This window comes from Schistocerca nitens, chromosome 7 (genome assembly GCF_023898315.1).
Source record: "Schistocerca nitens isolate TAMUIC-IGC-003100 chromosome 7, iqSchNite1.1, whole genome shotgun sequence".
NCBI classification, from domain to species: Eukaryota; Metazoa; Arthropoda; class Insecta; order Orthoptera; family Acrididae; genus Schistocerca; species Schistocerca nitens.
The window spans coordinates 336,254,677-336,269,797 of NC_064620.1; the positions used below are offsets into that span (position 1 = coordinate 336,254,677).

The 15,121-nt window shown below is 43.9% G+C and overlaps 2 protein-coding genes across 3 annotated transcripts in view; one reads left to right on the plus strand and one right to left on the minus strand.

Moving 5' to 3' along the window:
- The window catches only part of LOC126194732 (rhophilin-2), a 484,380-nt gene that overhangs the window by 452,909 nt on the left and 16,350 nt on the right, over nucleotides 1-15,121 (minus strand). The window lies entirely within an intron of this gene.
- LOC126195607 (uncharacterized) overlaps nucleotides 14,451-15,121 on the plus strand; it is a 36,067-nt gene continuing 35,396 nt past the window's right edge. Inside the window, exon 1 of the mRNA XM_049934231.1 lies at nucleotides 14,451-14,776. Within this exon, the coding sequence (XP_049790188.1) occupies nucleotides 14,624-14,776 (153 nt within the window). The 5' untranslated portion in view covers nucleotides 14,451-14,623. The remainder of the gene's footprint in view (nucleotides 14,777-15,121) is intronic.

The window sequence follows — 15,121 nt, forward strand, 5'->3', positions numbered from 1 at the left end:
GATATTGAAATGGCAATTTCGAGTGCCCATATTTTTAATTTATATTTTTTTCACAATACTCGGTAAATATTAGGAATTCTAGATTAACGTAATTTTATTTTGACTGTGTGAAGGACTAAGTACTTCTTGAGCTTTCATCACGTCCAGTCCCTCTCTTTGACTGTGTGAAGCAAGTATAGGTGGCAGAAAGCAAGTAGTCCGATTGCACTGGGACGGTGGTGGGCGGGACGGGGTGGGGGAGTGCAATGTGAATCCAATAAGATTTCCGATGTGAAGAAATAGCACACCAGTTGCGTTAAACAATTTTCAACGCTAATAGTGTGCTATTTTTTCCCATCGACGTTCTTCAAAAACAGTTGCTGAAAATTGACAAAAATCTGGATGACAAGATTGGTCTTTTGGAGTGGCCAGAGACATGCGAGGGGAAATGCTGACGCAATCAGCGCTCGACGCTACCAACAGAAAATGCAACGTTAACTTCACCATGCAGTTTTGACACTACAACTGCTACCTCGGTAGCGTTGGCGTTGGCAGAAATGAGAAACCAGGAAGTCGACATGAAGCGTTCCGGGCAAATCCGATATGTGACGAAACCGAACGACGGACCCACCGGACGCCTTTTATTGTGCCACTTACATGCAGTTACCATTAATAGCAAAGTGATTACTGCCATGCGTGATCGTGCATCGTTTTCCTTTCAGTTCCTGCTCTAAGGCGGATGGGCAGGCTGTTAACTTGTTGATGTACAAACTAATAATAAATCAATAGCCGACCGGGGTGGCCGAGCGGTTCTAAGCGCTACAGTCTGGAACCGCGTGACCGCTACGGTCGCAGGTTCGAATCCTGCCTCGGGCATGAATGTGTGTGATGTCCTTAGATTAGTTACGCTTAAGTAGTTCTAAGTTCTAGGAGACTGATGACCTTAGGAGTTAAGTCCCATAGTGCTCAGAGCCATTTGACCCAATAAATCAATACCTGAACATACAGCTCTAAAACCGGCACTACATTACAAGGTGAAGCCGATATTTTAACAGTCCGGTACTTCGATATCTTTTCCATCATTATATTCGTTTTTTCGACATATCGAGGGTCGATAATGATACTTCTTTAAATATCGGCATATCGGATTCCCGATATTTTTAAAAATATGAACAGTCTTAGTAGGAACTGGCAGTCGAAACAGAGCGTAAATAAATGTAACGTGTTTGGTGCGGAGTTGAGCTGGGTTGCCTATCTTAAGGTGCACGACATATTTTGTTTGGCAGTTTTAGTTCGCTCGTTCTCTACATAATACATGGGTACAGTTGACAGAAATTTCACTATGAAAAGGGAAACGGTGACCCAGGCGTATTTTAAATGGTTGTGAAACAATTTAGAGACGTTCCTTAACATTATACAACGCAATCGAAAATACTATAAAGAAATGGACACATTGAAACTAGAGTTCTTTTTCAGACACCCTGTATATGCAGGCAAGTGTAATGCCAAGCAAATGAACTATATAGAACGACATTTCCATTTCACAGGCTGGATTATGGGATGCAAGTGCTAGTTGACAAGCACGTCAGTGCGGGACTAAACAACACATAAAAGCCACAGTATGACATGAATAAGGTGAACTACCCCGAACTATTTATATTACACGTTTCCCGTTTTTACAAATTTGTAATCTCCGCGTCCAGTGCGCGGGGTAAGATGAATATGCAAGCCGGTGTAATTAGAGACTTTTACAAGCGGCGAGCGCAATATACGGAGACGCGGTTTAAAGCCGGCAGACGACCCTGGGTAACACGGCGTTACAAGGACGATTAAGGCGGGAATGCGCCGATTTACATTCATGTATGCGGCGGCGATCGGCCCCGGCTGAGCCTGGCAGGCCGGCGCTCAGATGGACGCGACTGCAGGGAATGGGTCACTTAACGGGCCCTGCAGCGGGCGAGCCGCCGTCCCCTGGGACCGAGCGGGAGAGGAAGTCTGGCGCGTGCTAGAAGGCGCGACCCCCACCCCGTCCTATGCGCACACCGCTTCCTTCATCCCGCAATGAATTAGTGGGATCACCAAGCCTACGAGGGTTGTTTGATAAGTCTGGTACAAAAGCAAGAAAAACGTTTATTTCGTACACAGCTTACCTTACCTCTAGACAGTCTCTTTTGAGGAATATACTAGGGTGAGTCAAATGACAAATATTTTTTCAAATATTATTTATTGTGCAGAAATGGTTCAAAGCTGTATCACTTTACAACATAATCTCCCCCACGCTCAATCCAAGTCCTCCAGCGCTTAGAAATCGCATAAATTCCTTTAGAAAAAAATTCTTTTGGTAGTCCGCGCTACCACTCACGCACCACGTGGCATACCTCTTCGTGAGAACGGAACCTCTTTCCTCCCATTGCGTCTTTGAGTGGTACAAACATATGGAAATCACTTGGGGCAAGGTCTGGTGAGTATGGTGGATGACGAAGACACTCAAAATGCAGGTCTGTGATTGTTGCAACTGTTGTACGGGCACTCAGGGGCCTTGCATTGTCATGTTGCAAAAGGACACCTGCTGACGGCAATCTACGTCGCTTTGATTTGATTGCAGGCTGCAGATGATTTTTTAGAAGATTTGAGTATGATGCACTGGTGACAGTGGTCCCTCTAGGCATGTAATGCTCCAAAATGACGCCTTTTTCTCCCAAAAGAGTCAGCATAACCTTCCCTGCTGATAGTTCTGTTCGAAACTTCTTTGGTTTTGGTGATGAGGAATGGTGCCATTCCTTGCTCGCTCTCTTCGTTTCCGGTTGGTGGAAGTGAGGTTTCGTCCCCAGTAACGATTCTTGCAATGAAGCCATCACCTTCTCGTTCAAAGCGCCGAAGAAGTTATTCACAAGCATCAACACGTCCCTCTCTCGTTACAGGAGTCAGCTGCCGTGGCACCCATCTTGCAGACACTTTGTTAAACTGGAGCACATCATGCACAATGTGGTGTGCTGACCCATGACTAATCTGTAAACATGCTGCAATGTCATTCAGTGTCACTAGGCGGTTTTCCTTCACTATGGCTTCAACTGCTGCAATGTTCTGTGGAGTCACAACCCGTGGTGCCTGACCTGGACGAGGAGCATCTTCCACTGAAGTCACACCATTTGCGAACTTCCTACTCCATTCGTAGACTTGCTGCGGTGACAAACATGCATCACCGAACTGAACCTTCATTCGTCGATGAATTTCAATAGGTTTCACACCTTCACTACGCAAAAACCGAATAGCAGAACGCTGTTCTTCCCTGGTGCAAGTCGCAAGTGGGGCGGCCATCTTTATAGTGATACTGCGACGGTATGTGTGCATCTGCACTATGCTGCCACCTACAGGCCATTCTGCACGCTGTTTGTAGCACGCTTACCAACTTACAGGATAACGGCGCGAAATTTCGATTTGTTATTACAGATTTAAGGTTTTCATTTGACTCACCCTCGTACATTTAGTCCAGCGATCCTCCCGTCTGATCGGTAAAAATATATTCTGTCAAACTCTGGGAAGTATTCATTGAGTGCAATTGTCAGTTCCTCATTTAATCAAAATTTTTTTCCCAACAAGCCCAAGTTTCGTGTTAGGGAGCAGGAATAAGTCACCTGAGGTTTCGTCTGTTGAACAGGGTGGACGAGGAATAAATACAAAGCCCAATTCATACACTTTCGCCATTGTTATCGCTGATTTGTGGGATAGGGCATTATCCTGGTGAAACGGTACTTTGAGTGCTAGCCATGGGTTTTTCTTTTTTTTTTTTTTTTCAGCCAATCCAAGTTTCAGACGATCCAACAATGAAGCATAATAGGGTCCAGTTATGGTTCCGCCTTTATCCATGCAATCTATGATGATTATTCCTAAGGAACCCCAGAGAACAGTGGCCATCACCTTAACTAGCTGACAAAATGGTCTGCGCCTTTTTCGACACACTTTCCCCAGTGTTTGTCCATTGTTATGACTGCTGCTTTCACTCTGGTGGATCCAGGTTTCATCAAAAGTTACAAATCGGCGCAAAAAGGTTTGCGCATTGCGACTGAACATCGCAAGAGATTGTGCTGAATGTGAAGGATGTGATTTTGGTAGACTGTGAGCAATCTCTCGCACAGCTTCAAAAATGGCTCTGAGCACTATGAGACTTTGTCATCTGAGGTCATCAGTCCCCGAGACTTAGAACTTCTTAAACCCAAAGACATCACACACATCCATGCTCAAGGCAGGATTCGAACCTGCGACCGTAGCAGCAGCGCGGTTCCGGACCGAAGCACCTAGAAGCGCTCGGCCACAGCGGCAGGCGTCACACAGCTTCTTCATAGCAAATTCTCCGTGCAGGATACTACGCACTCGCTTAGTTGAGATGCTGACAGTCTCAAATCTTTCGGCGGCTTTGCAGTATCGTATCTCAGAATTTGTCAATGGTTTCCTTTGTGGTGACCTCAATGGGACGGCCGGAACGTGCTTCGTCTTCGGTGCTTGTTCGGTAACACTTAAATTCATTATTCCAAAAGTAAATCGTCCTCACCGATTGTGCAGAAAGCGTGTGAACGTCATCCAATTCTGTTTTTATCTATACGGCAGTCCAATTCTACGAACACAGATGTTTAACAGGACGAAACGGTTTTCTCCATTTTCAGTCGCAGTCGTCACAACGACCTATTCAGACGGCTGTCAACAACGAAATATGTTCCATTCTCTCATGGATGTTTACCAGACTTACCAAAACACCCTCGTATACCGTCCCGTCAGGTTAATGCGACCGCCTGACGAAAGCCTGAATATAGTTCACAAGGATATACACATACTAGCGTCGATACGTCGTGCCTTGAAGAATGACGAAATCACTAAGGTAATGCCAAAAAAAAATCGCAGACCTTAACGCTCCCTCCTCCGCCATGGACCCTTCCGACGATTGTTGCTGGGGGTTTCCTTTCAGACGTTTCGCGCCATACACGCCAACGGTCATCTGTTCAATGGACCATAAACATTATTTATCTGAAAAGGCCGTCTGTCACCACTCAGGGGATGTCCAACTGCGGTAGTAGCGTGCAAATTCCACCCATCGTCACCGATTAACTGCAGTCAGCAAGGGTGCATCAACCAGGTTCCAGCTGCGGAGGCCCATATGCAGCAACGTTCGCCGAACGGTCGCTGAAGAAACACTGTTGGTATCCCCTTGATTCATCTGAGCGGTATGTTCAACAGTTGCACGTCTATTCGCCCGTACACAGTATCGCAGCCTTTTTTCACCCCTGTCATCTATGGTCCATGGATCACCAGAGTTGCCTCTGCGCCGGTTTTGGATAGCGCCATTTTGCCATGCACCGTATAGTTTAATCACGGTAGGACGCGACAGTTTACAGACTAAGCCGTTTCGGAAATGGTTCTTTCCTTGGCTCGAACGCCAATGATTGTGCCCCTTCGGACGTCCAATAAATCGCCCCGTTTCCGCATCCCAACGAGTGCGTCTTTCTCTCATATATATATATATATATATATATATATATATATATATATATATATATATATATATATATATATATATATATATATATAAAGCCTTACTTTCTCTCTCACCATAAGCCTTACTTGAAGGCTGAGTTGGTGAAGTGGTTTGTCTTAGCGACATTTACTTCTGCCTTTTGGACAGGAGGGTGATGGACATACACTACTGGCCATTAAAATTGCTACACCAACAAGAAATGCACATCATAAACGGGTATTCATTGGACAAAGATATTATACTAGAACTGACATATGATTACATTTTCACGCAATTTGGGTGCATAGATCCTGAGAATTCAGTACCAAGAACAACCACCTCTGGCCGCAATAACGGCCTTGATATGCCTGGACATTGAGTCAAACAGAGCTTGGATGGCGTGTACAGGTACAGCTGCCCATGCAGCTTCAACACGATACCACAGTTCATCAAGAGGAGTGACTGGCGTATTCTGACGAGCCAGTTGCTCGGCCACCATTGACCAGACGTTTTCAGTTGGAGAGAGATCTGGAGAATGTGCTGGCCAGGGCAGCAGTCCAATATTTTCTTGTATACAGGAAGGCCCGCACATGACCTGCAACATGCGGTCGTGCATTATCCTGCTGAAATGTAGGGTTTCGCAGGGATCGAATGAAGGGTAGAGCCACGGGTCGTAACACATCTAAAATGTAACATCCACTGTTCAAAGTGCCGTCAATGCGAACAAGAGGTGACCGAGACGTGTAACCAATGACGCGCCAAACCATCATGCCGGGTGATACGCCAGTATGGCGATGACGAATACACGCTTCCAATGTGCGTTCACCGCCATGTCGCCGAACACGGATGCGACCATCATGATGCTGTAAACAGAGCCTGGATTCATCCGAAAAAATGACGTTTTGCCATTCGTGCACCCAGGTTCGTCGTTGAGTGCACCATCGCAGGCGCTCCTGTCTGATGCACCGTCAAGGGTAACAGCAGCCACGGTCTTCGAGCTGACAGTCGGTGCTGCTGCAGACGTTGTCTAACTGTTTGCAAACGTCCCCATCTGATGACTCAGGGATCGAGACGTGGCTGCACGATCCGTTATAGCCATGCAGATAAGATGCCTGTCATCTCGACTGCTAGTGATACGAGGCCGTTGGGATCGAGAACGGCGTTCCGTATTACCCTCCCGAACCCACCGATTCCATATTCTGCTAACAGTCATTTGATCTCGACCAACGCGAGCTGCAATGTCGCGATACGATAAACCGCAATCGCGATAGGCTACAATCCGACCTTTATCAAAGTCGGAAACGTGATGGTACACATTTCTCCTCCTTACACGAGGCATCACAACAACGTTTCACTAGGCAACGCCGGTCAACTGCTGTTTGTGTATGAGAAATCGGTTGGAAACTTTCCTCATGGCAGAACGTTTCAGGTGTGTCCACCGGCGCCAACCTTGTGTAAATACTCTGAAAAGCTAATCATTTGCATATCACAGCATCTTGTTCCTGTACGTTAAATTTCGCGTCTGTAGCACGTCATCTTCATGGTGTAGCAATTTTAATAGCTAGTAGTGTAGCTTTTTTGTGTGGTCCTGTGGTTTGTGAGAGAAGTGTTTTGATTTCCTAGGTTTATCTAGGCTTGGGTACTGGGGTTTTTTAGTTATGTTAGTAGGGATTTGGGGGTTTTGATCCTGAATTCTCCTGGGTTGCAGTTACCAAGGGAACTTATCAGCGCGGCCGAGGATTGTCTAGCTCTGTCGTAGAAAGCTTGGGCGATGTTTTTAAACCTTGTTTTAAGAGGTTCTGTATCGACGGCAGCGTGCAAGTCTTCTGTGGGGAGGTTTCCGAGCCCCCCTGACATCCTTTAAATACCCTTCACTGCTACTTCTGCCACCTGCAGACAGTGCGTAGTTACTGCACGTTGATTTCTAAAATAGGCGTGATTACAATGCGACTGGACAGCGTATAAGAACTATTTAATCGCGAGAAACAGGGAAATACTTTCTACATTAATAACTGGATAATACGGTCTCCCAGTCACGCTGTGTCAATTGCAGGTTGCATTCTAAAGGCTTTTAGGAGCAACGAAAATTTTATTTCCAGTATTTCTTTTAACTATAGACCGTATTAAAAATTTAAAATGTTTGTGATCTACTCATTAGAAGATAACCATACTTTGAAGGTTTAACATACTGGGTCGAGTTATGAAAAACTTTATACCTCTTTAGGCAGTAACTCACAGCACTCTGTTACCCAGACCGTATTCAGCCAGTATTTGAGAATAAGCGATAACAATTTCACATACCACTGGTTGGACAAAAATATGGAGGCTCCACAAACTCAATACCATGCCATATAATACGGCGTAGGAAGCCCTTTAGCATTCGAATCAGCTTCCAGTCGCAGTGAATAAATGAAGGTCCTACATGGTTTGCAAGGCAATCTTATGCCAGTCTCCTTGCAAAATCGTATGAAGTTCAGGTAATGGTGACGGAAATGCATAGCGACAATGCATCCTCCTTTCGAAAGCGGAAATCAAACGCTCAATAATTCTGAGACCTGGCGCTGTCTTAGACAAGGGGGATGGGAAATTCATCCCCATGCTCACAAAACCTGTCGTGGACGACGTGAATTGTGGGAACAGGGGCCCCATCGTCTTTGAACCTAGCATGACCGTTGGGGAACAAATATTTTACCATGGGATGGACATGATCTACTAGAATTGTCACATAACCCTTGGCCATAATATGACCTTGCAGGATTACCGTGCGGTTCGTGGAATACCACGATATGACTGCCCAAATTGTCACCGAAACCCTGCCTCGTTTCACTGGGACGTAAACTCTGACCAGGAACTGGAAACGTTGTGGAACTCATCCAACCAAATGACCCTTCCATTGCGCAGTGGTCCCAGTTTCATGGCTTCGGCAGCATTTTTTCCAGTTACGGGCATTTACATCGCTGATGAGTGCTACGGAAATTTCAGCTCGCCCTGCAATTCGCAGCATATGGTGCTTCCTTTGTATTATTTTGATGGTGACCGGTGCGCGAACACGACATTCAGTTCTGCAGTGACTTTTCCAACTGTCATCCTCTTATTTTTCGTCACAATCACTCAGCACACACTTCCGTCCGCGTTGTGAATTATCAGATCGTGCAACTTTCTGACGACGAAAGACACTTGCAACGTATTGAGAACATTACACAGGTGCCACTCGTGGTCAAATACAACAGCGCTCCCTTCAGCTTTGGCTAGCATCCCCATGTACGTACAAGCACGAGTTTCTCGCTGTGTTCCCATGTTTTTGTCCAACCCTTGTAATTTCAGCCATTTTCGAACTTTTTTCTCGCTGTCACCCCTCCCTCACTCCCCATAAAATAAGGAAAAAATTTTCGTTAGCTTCATTTTTGTTCGTGCAGTAGAGAATTTTCACCAGGCATAGAGAGGTAATTTATTACTTCTTTATTACGAACTATTCGCAACACATCTGCAGGCAGTATTTGCATATACCTCCTAATGTACCCGCAAAATTATGTCGCTGTACGACACAGTTCGAGAGATGCCATAAACCCTGAGATGAGTGAAAACTGGCTTTTCTTAGAGCAGAGCACAAATTACTCCAATGAACGTTTAACGCAGTTTCGAATGTTTTCTAAGCTTTTTCCCTTACAGTCTCGCAAAACAGATTTCGCTAACTAAATAGAACTTTTGTAGAAGTTCAGGATCAAATAAAGCGTAATCATAGCGTGTAGGCTTTCACGGCCGGCGTCTTCAGTAATTAAAACTTCCGGGCTAAGAGGCCGTGGTCCAATAGTAGAAATACTTCTCCCTGACGTTTCGTTGCCAGCTGCGGGCAACATCATCTGAGGTGAGTCTACGACTGGCTGCTAGGCCGTGGAGGTCCTGTTTATATAGAGCGCGTAGAGGGCGCCACCACTCGTCACGTGTTGTCAACAGTAAAACTATCTCTGGCTGGCGTCATTACTCTCGATCGAAGGTAATCGATTGTCACATCTTAGGTATAGAGTCGATCGCCATATCTTATCTAGCTTCAAGCATTCTTCTTTCCTGTTAAAATTATTGTGGTGTTTAAAAATCTCTACAGCCTCTCTATACATACGTGCATAATAATGCGATGTCTTAGCTAGCACGCTCGTCTCACTAAATTTTATTTCATGGTCACCCGTTTCAAAAACATGTTCCGCTACAGCCGATTTGTCCGTGTGTCCCAGTCGACAGTTCCTTTTATGTTCAGTTAGGCGAGTATCGATACTTCTTTTTGTGGTTCCAATATAAACCTTCCCACAACTACACGGAATCTTATAGACACCAGGAGTAGCTAGAGGGTGTCGTGCATCTTTCGCCGATCTTAAGCATTCACTAATCTTCTTGGTGGGTCTGAAGATTGTTTCAACTCTGAACTTGGCCAGCACTTTCCCGATACGGTCCGTAACATTGTGGATGAATGGAAGAAAAACTTTCCCCACCGATGGTGCTTGTTGTTGCACGTTTTCGTACATTTTTCTTCTGGGATGGAGTGCTCTATCTATCTCCTTGCCAGCGTACCCATTTTTCTGGAAAGCGGTTCGCAGGTGGTTTAGTTCCTCTTGCAAATAAGCTGGCTCACAGATTTTATTAGCCCTGTCCACCAATGTCTTGATAATACCTCTCTTCTGCCTGGGATGATGGTTTGAATGCTTATGAAGATAACGATCGGTATGCGTATCTTTTCTGTAGACTTTGTGACCCAGAGTCCCAACTGCTCGTTTAATTACTGAGACGTCCAAAAAATTTATCTGTCCATTACTTTCTGTCTCCATAGTGAATTGTATTTTTGAATTAATGCTATTCAAATGCTTCAAAAAACGGTTCAGTTCTTCTTCACCGTGATTCCATATGACGAAAGTGTCGTCCACATACCGATACCACTTCAAAGGCCTTTTTCTGGCTGACTGCAGTGCTTGCTGTTCAAAAAATTCCATAAAAATATTAGCAACGGCTGGACTTAGAGGGCTACCCATTGCCACTCCATTAATTTGTTCATAGAACTCATTAATATACTGAAAATAAGTCGTGGAAAGGCAATGTCTAAACAAAGCTACTATGTTGTTGTTGTGGTCTTCAGTCCTGAGACTGGTTTGATGCAGCTCTCCATGTTACTCTATCCTGTGCAAGCTTCTTCATCTCCCAGTACCTACTGCAACCTACATCCTTCTGAATCTGCTTAGTGTATTGATCTCTTGGTCTCCCTCTACGATTTTTACCCTCCACGCTGCCCTCCAATGCTAAATTTGTGATCCCTTGATGCCTTAAAACATGTCCTACCAACCGATCCCTTCTTCTAGTCAAGTTGTGCCACAAACTTCTCTTCTCCCCAATCCTATTCAATACCTCCTCATTAGTTACGTGATCTACCCACCTTATCTTCAGCATTCTTCTGTAGCACCACATTTCGAAAGCTTCTATTCTCTTCTTGTCCAAACTGGTTATCGTCCATGTTTCACTTCCATACATGGCTACACTCCATACAAATATTTTTAGAAACGACTTCCTGACACCCAAATCAATACTCGATGTTAACAAATTTCTCTTCTTCAGAAACGATTTCCTTGCCATTGCCAGTCTACATTTTATATCCTCTCTACTTCGACCATCATCAGTTATTTTACTCCCTAAATAGCAAAACTCCTTTACTACTTTAAGTGTCTCATTTCCTAATCTAATCCCCTCAGCATCACCCGATTTAATTTGACTACATTCCATTATCCTCGTTTTGCTTTTGTTGATATTCATCTTATATCCTCCTTTCAAGACACTGTCCATTCCGTTCAACTGCTCTTCCAAGTCCTTTGCTGTCTCTGACAGAATTACAATGTCATCGGCGAACCTCAAAGTTTTTACTTCTTCTCCATGAATTTTAATACCTACTCCGAATTTTTCTTTTGTTTCCTTTACTGCTTGCTCAATATACAGATTGAATAACATCGGGGAGAGGCTACAACCCTGTCTCACTCCTTTCCCAACCATTGCTTCCCTTTCATGCCCCTCGACTCTTATAACTGCCATCTGGTTTCTGTACAAATTGTAAATAGCCTTTCGCTCCCTGTATTTTACCCCTGCCACCTTCAGAATTTGAAAGAGAGTATTCCACTTAACGTTGTCAAAAGCTTTCTCTAAGTCTACAAATGCTAGAAATGTAGGTTTGCCTTTTCTTAATCTTTCTTCTAAGATAAGTCGTAAGGTTAGTATTGCCTCTCGTGTTCCAACATTTCTACGGAATCCAAACTGATCTTCCCCGAGGTCCGCTTCTACCAGTTTTTCCATTCGTCTGTAAAGAATTCGCGTTAGTATTTTGCAGCTGTGACTTATTAAACTGATAGTTCGGTAATTTTCACATCTGTCAACACCTGCCTTCTTTGGGATTGGAATTATTATATTCTTCTTGAAGTCTGTGGGTATTTCGCCTGTCTCATACATCTTGTTCACCATATGGTAGAGTTTTGTCATGACTGGCTCTCCCAAGGCCATCAGTAGTTCTAATGGAATGTTGTCTACTCCCGGGGCCTTGTTTCGACTCAGGTCTTTCAGTGCTCTGTCAAACTCTTCACGCAGTATCTTATCTCCCATTTCATCTTCATCTATATCCTCTTCCATTTCCATAATATTGTCCTCAAGTACATCACCCTTGTATAAACCCTCTATATACTCCTTCCACCTTTCTGCCTTCCCTTCTTTGCTTAGAACTGGGTTGCCATCTGAGCTCTTGATATTCATACATGTGGTTCTCTTCTCTCCAAAGGTCTCTTTAATTTTCCTGTAGGCAGTATCTATCTTACCCCTAGTGAGACAAGCCTCTACATCCTTACATTTGTCCTCTAGCCATCCCTGCTTAGCCATTTTGCACTTCCTGTCGATCTCATTTTTGAGACGTTTGTATTCCCTTTTGCCTGCTTCATTTACTGCATTTTTGTATTTTCTCCTTTCATCAATTAAATTCAATATTTCTTCTGTTACCCAAGGATTTCTATTAGCCCTCGTCTTTTTACCTACTTGATCCTCTGCTGCCTTCACTACTTCATCCCTCAGAGCTACCCATTCTTCTTCTACTGTATGTCTTTCCCCCATTCCTGTCAATTGTTCCCTTATGCTCTCCCTGAAACTCTCTACAACCTCTCGTTCTTTCAGTTTATCCAGGTCCCATCTCCTTAAATTCCCACCTTTTTGCAGTTTCTTCAGTTTCAATCTGCAGTTCATAACCAATAGATTGTGGTCAGAATCCACATCTGCCCCTGGAAATGTCTTACAATTTAAAACCTGGTTCCCAAATCTCTGTCTTACCATTATATAATCTATCTGATACCTATTAGTATCTCCAGGATTCTTCCAGGTATACAACCTTCTTTTATGATTCTTGAACCAAGTGTTAGCTATGATTAAGTTATGCTCTGTGCAAAATTCAACAAGGCGGCTTCCTCTTTCATTTCTTCCCCCCAATCCATATTCACCTACTACGTTTCCTTCTCTCCCTTTTCCTACACTCCAATTCCAGTCACCCATGACTATTAAATTTTCGTCTCCCTTCACTACCTGAATAATTTCTTTTATCTCGTCATACATTTCATCAATTTCTTCATCATCTGCAGAGCTAGTTGGCATATAAACTTGTACTACTGTAGTAGGCATGGGCTTTGTGTCTATCTTGGCCACAATAATGCGTTCACTATGCTGTTTGTAGTAGCTAACCCGCACTCCTATTTTTTTATTCATTATTAAACCTACTCCTTCATTACCCCTATTTGATTTTGTATTTATAACCCTGTAATCACCTGACCAAAAGTCTTGTTCCTCCTGCCACCGAACTTCACTAATTCCCACTATATCTAACTTTAACCTATCCATTTCCCTTTTTAAATTTTCTAACCTACCTGCCCGATTAAGGGATCTGACATTCCACGCTCCGATCCGTAGATTGCCAGTTTTCTTTCTCCTGATAACGACGTCCTCTTGAGTAGTCCCCGCCCGGAGATCCGAATGGGGGACTATTTTACCTCCGGAATATTTTACCCAAGAGGACGCCATCATCATTTAATCATACAGTAAAGCTGCATGTAAAGCTGCATGTCCTCGGGAAAAATTACGGCTGTAGTTTCCCCTTGCTTTCAGCCGTTCGCAGTACCAGCACAGCAAGGCCGTTTTGGTTAATGTTACAAGGCCAGATCAGTCAATCATCCAGACTGTTGCCCCTGCAACTACTGAAAAGGCTGCTGCCCCTCTTCAGGTACCACATGTTTGTCTGGCCTCTCAACAGATACCCCTCCGTTGTGGTTGCACCTACGGTACGGCCATCTGTATCGCTGAGGCACGCAAGCCTCCCCACCAACGGCAAGGTCCATGGTTCATGGGGGAAGAAAGCTACTATATCAGTCGGAAATATGTCAGATATGTAAGCAAGAGCTTCGTTGACAGGAACCATGGTGAACAGAGACACAACATCAAAGCTGACAAGAATATCACCGGGGCTGACGGTAATCTCCTTCAATTTTTCGATGAAGTGCATAGAGTTTTTAATATGATGATTTATTGGAACCACAAAAAGAAGTATCAATACTCGCCTAACTGAACATAAAAGGAACTGTCGACTGGGACACACGGACAAATCGGCTGTAGCGGAACATGTTTTTGAAACGGGTGACCATGAAATAAAATTTAGTGAGACGAGCGTGCTAGCTAAGACATCGCATTATTATGCACGTATGTATAGAGAGGCTATAGAGATTTTTAAACACCACAATAATTTTAACAGGAAAGAAGAATGCTTGAAGCTAGATAAGATATGGCGATCGACTCTATACCAAAGACGTGACAATCGATTACCTTCGATCGAGAGTAATGACGCCAGCCAGTGATAGTTTTACTGTTGACAACACGTGACGAGTGGTGGCGCCCGGCTACACACATCGTCCCTTCTTCAACAGTTTCACGGAACAGTGCTTGTGAATAGTCGTTCGGCGAGTTACGCGTCAGTTTAGTATTATAGTGAATGGTGTTCCTGCGTTAGTGTACGTGATTTGGTTGTTTAGTTTCTGTGCACTAAACTGGTGATCTGTTTTTCTTTGCTGTGAAAATTTCGTTGCCTGCAAAATGCCGTATCGTTGTTGTGTGCCGAATTGTAGAGGAAATTACGACGGTGGACCAAAAGTAACCGTGTTTAAATTTCCGGAGGATGAAGCAACGAGGAAGAAATGGTTGTCACGTATTCGCAGACATAACTTCACTCCTTCTTCAAGTTCAAGAGTAAGTATTTGTTTTGTTTATTTCTTAAAAGAGGTTAAGTGTGCTAACACAGAATAGGCACTTATGCAGTAAGGAAGGTCAGCGACATTTTGACTAATAGATCTTAACTGAATAAGTGCCGAACTAAATAGCGTTTCGTTTTCTTGCCCTGGCAATTCTACAGTTTAGCTGGTATAGGTTATATGAATTCTGTAAGTTCAACCAGTATAGCCTAAGCACAGTCATACTTACGTAGTTAAATATCTCAGTATATCTTTATACTTACTGTTTATGCTGCCTGTTGTTAGGAATAAAAGTCGGTTTATAATTAAGTACGTGCACTTAAGATACAGACGACTTTCGATG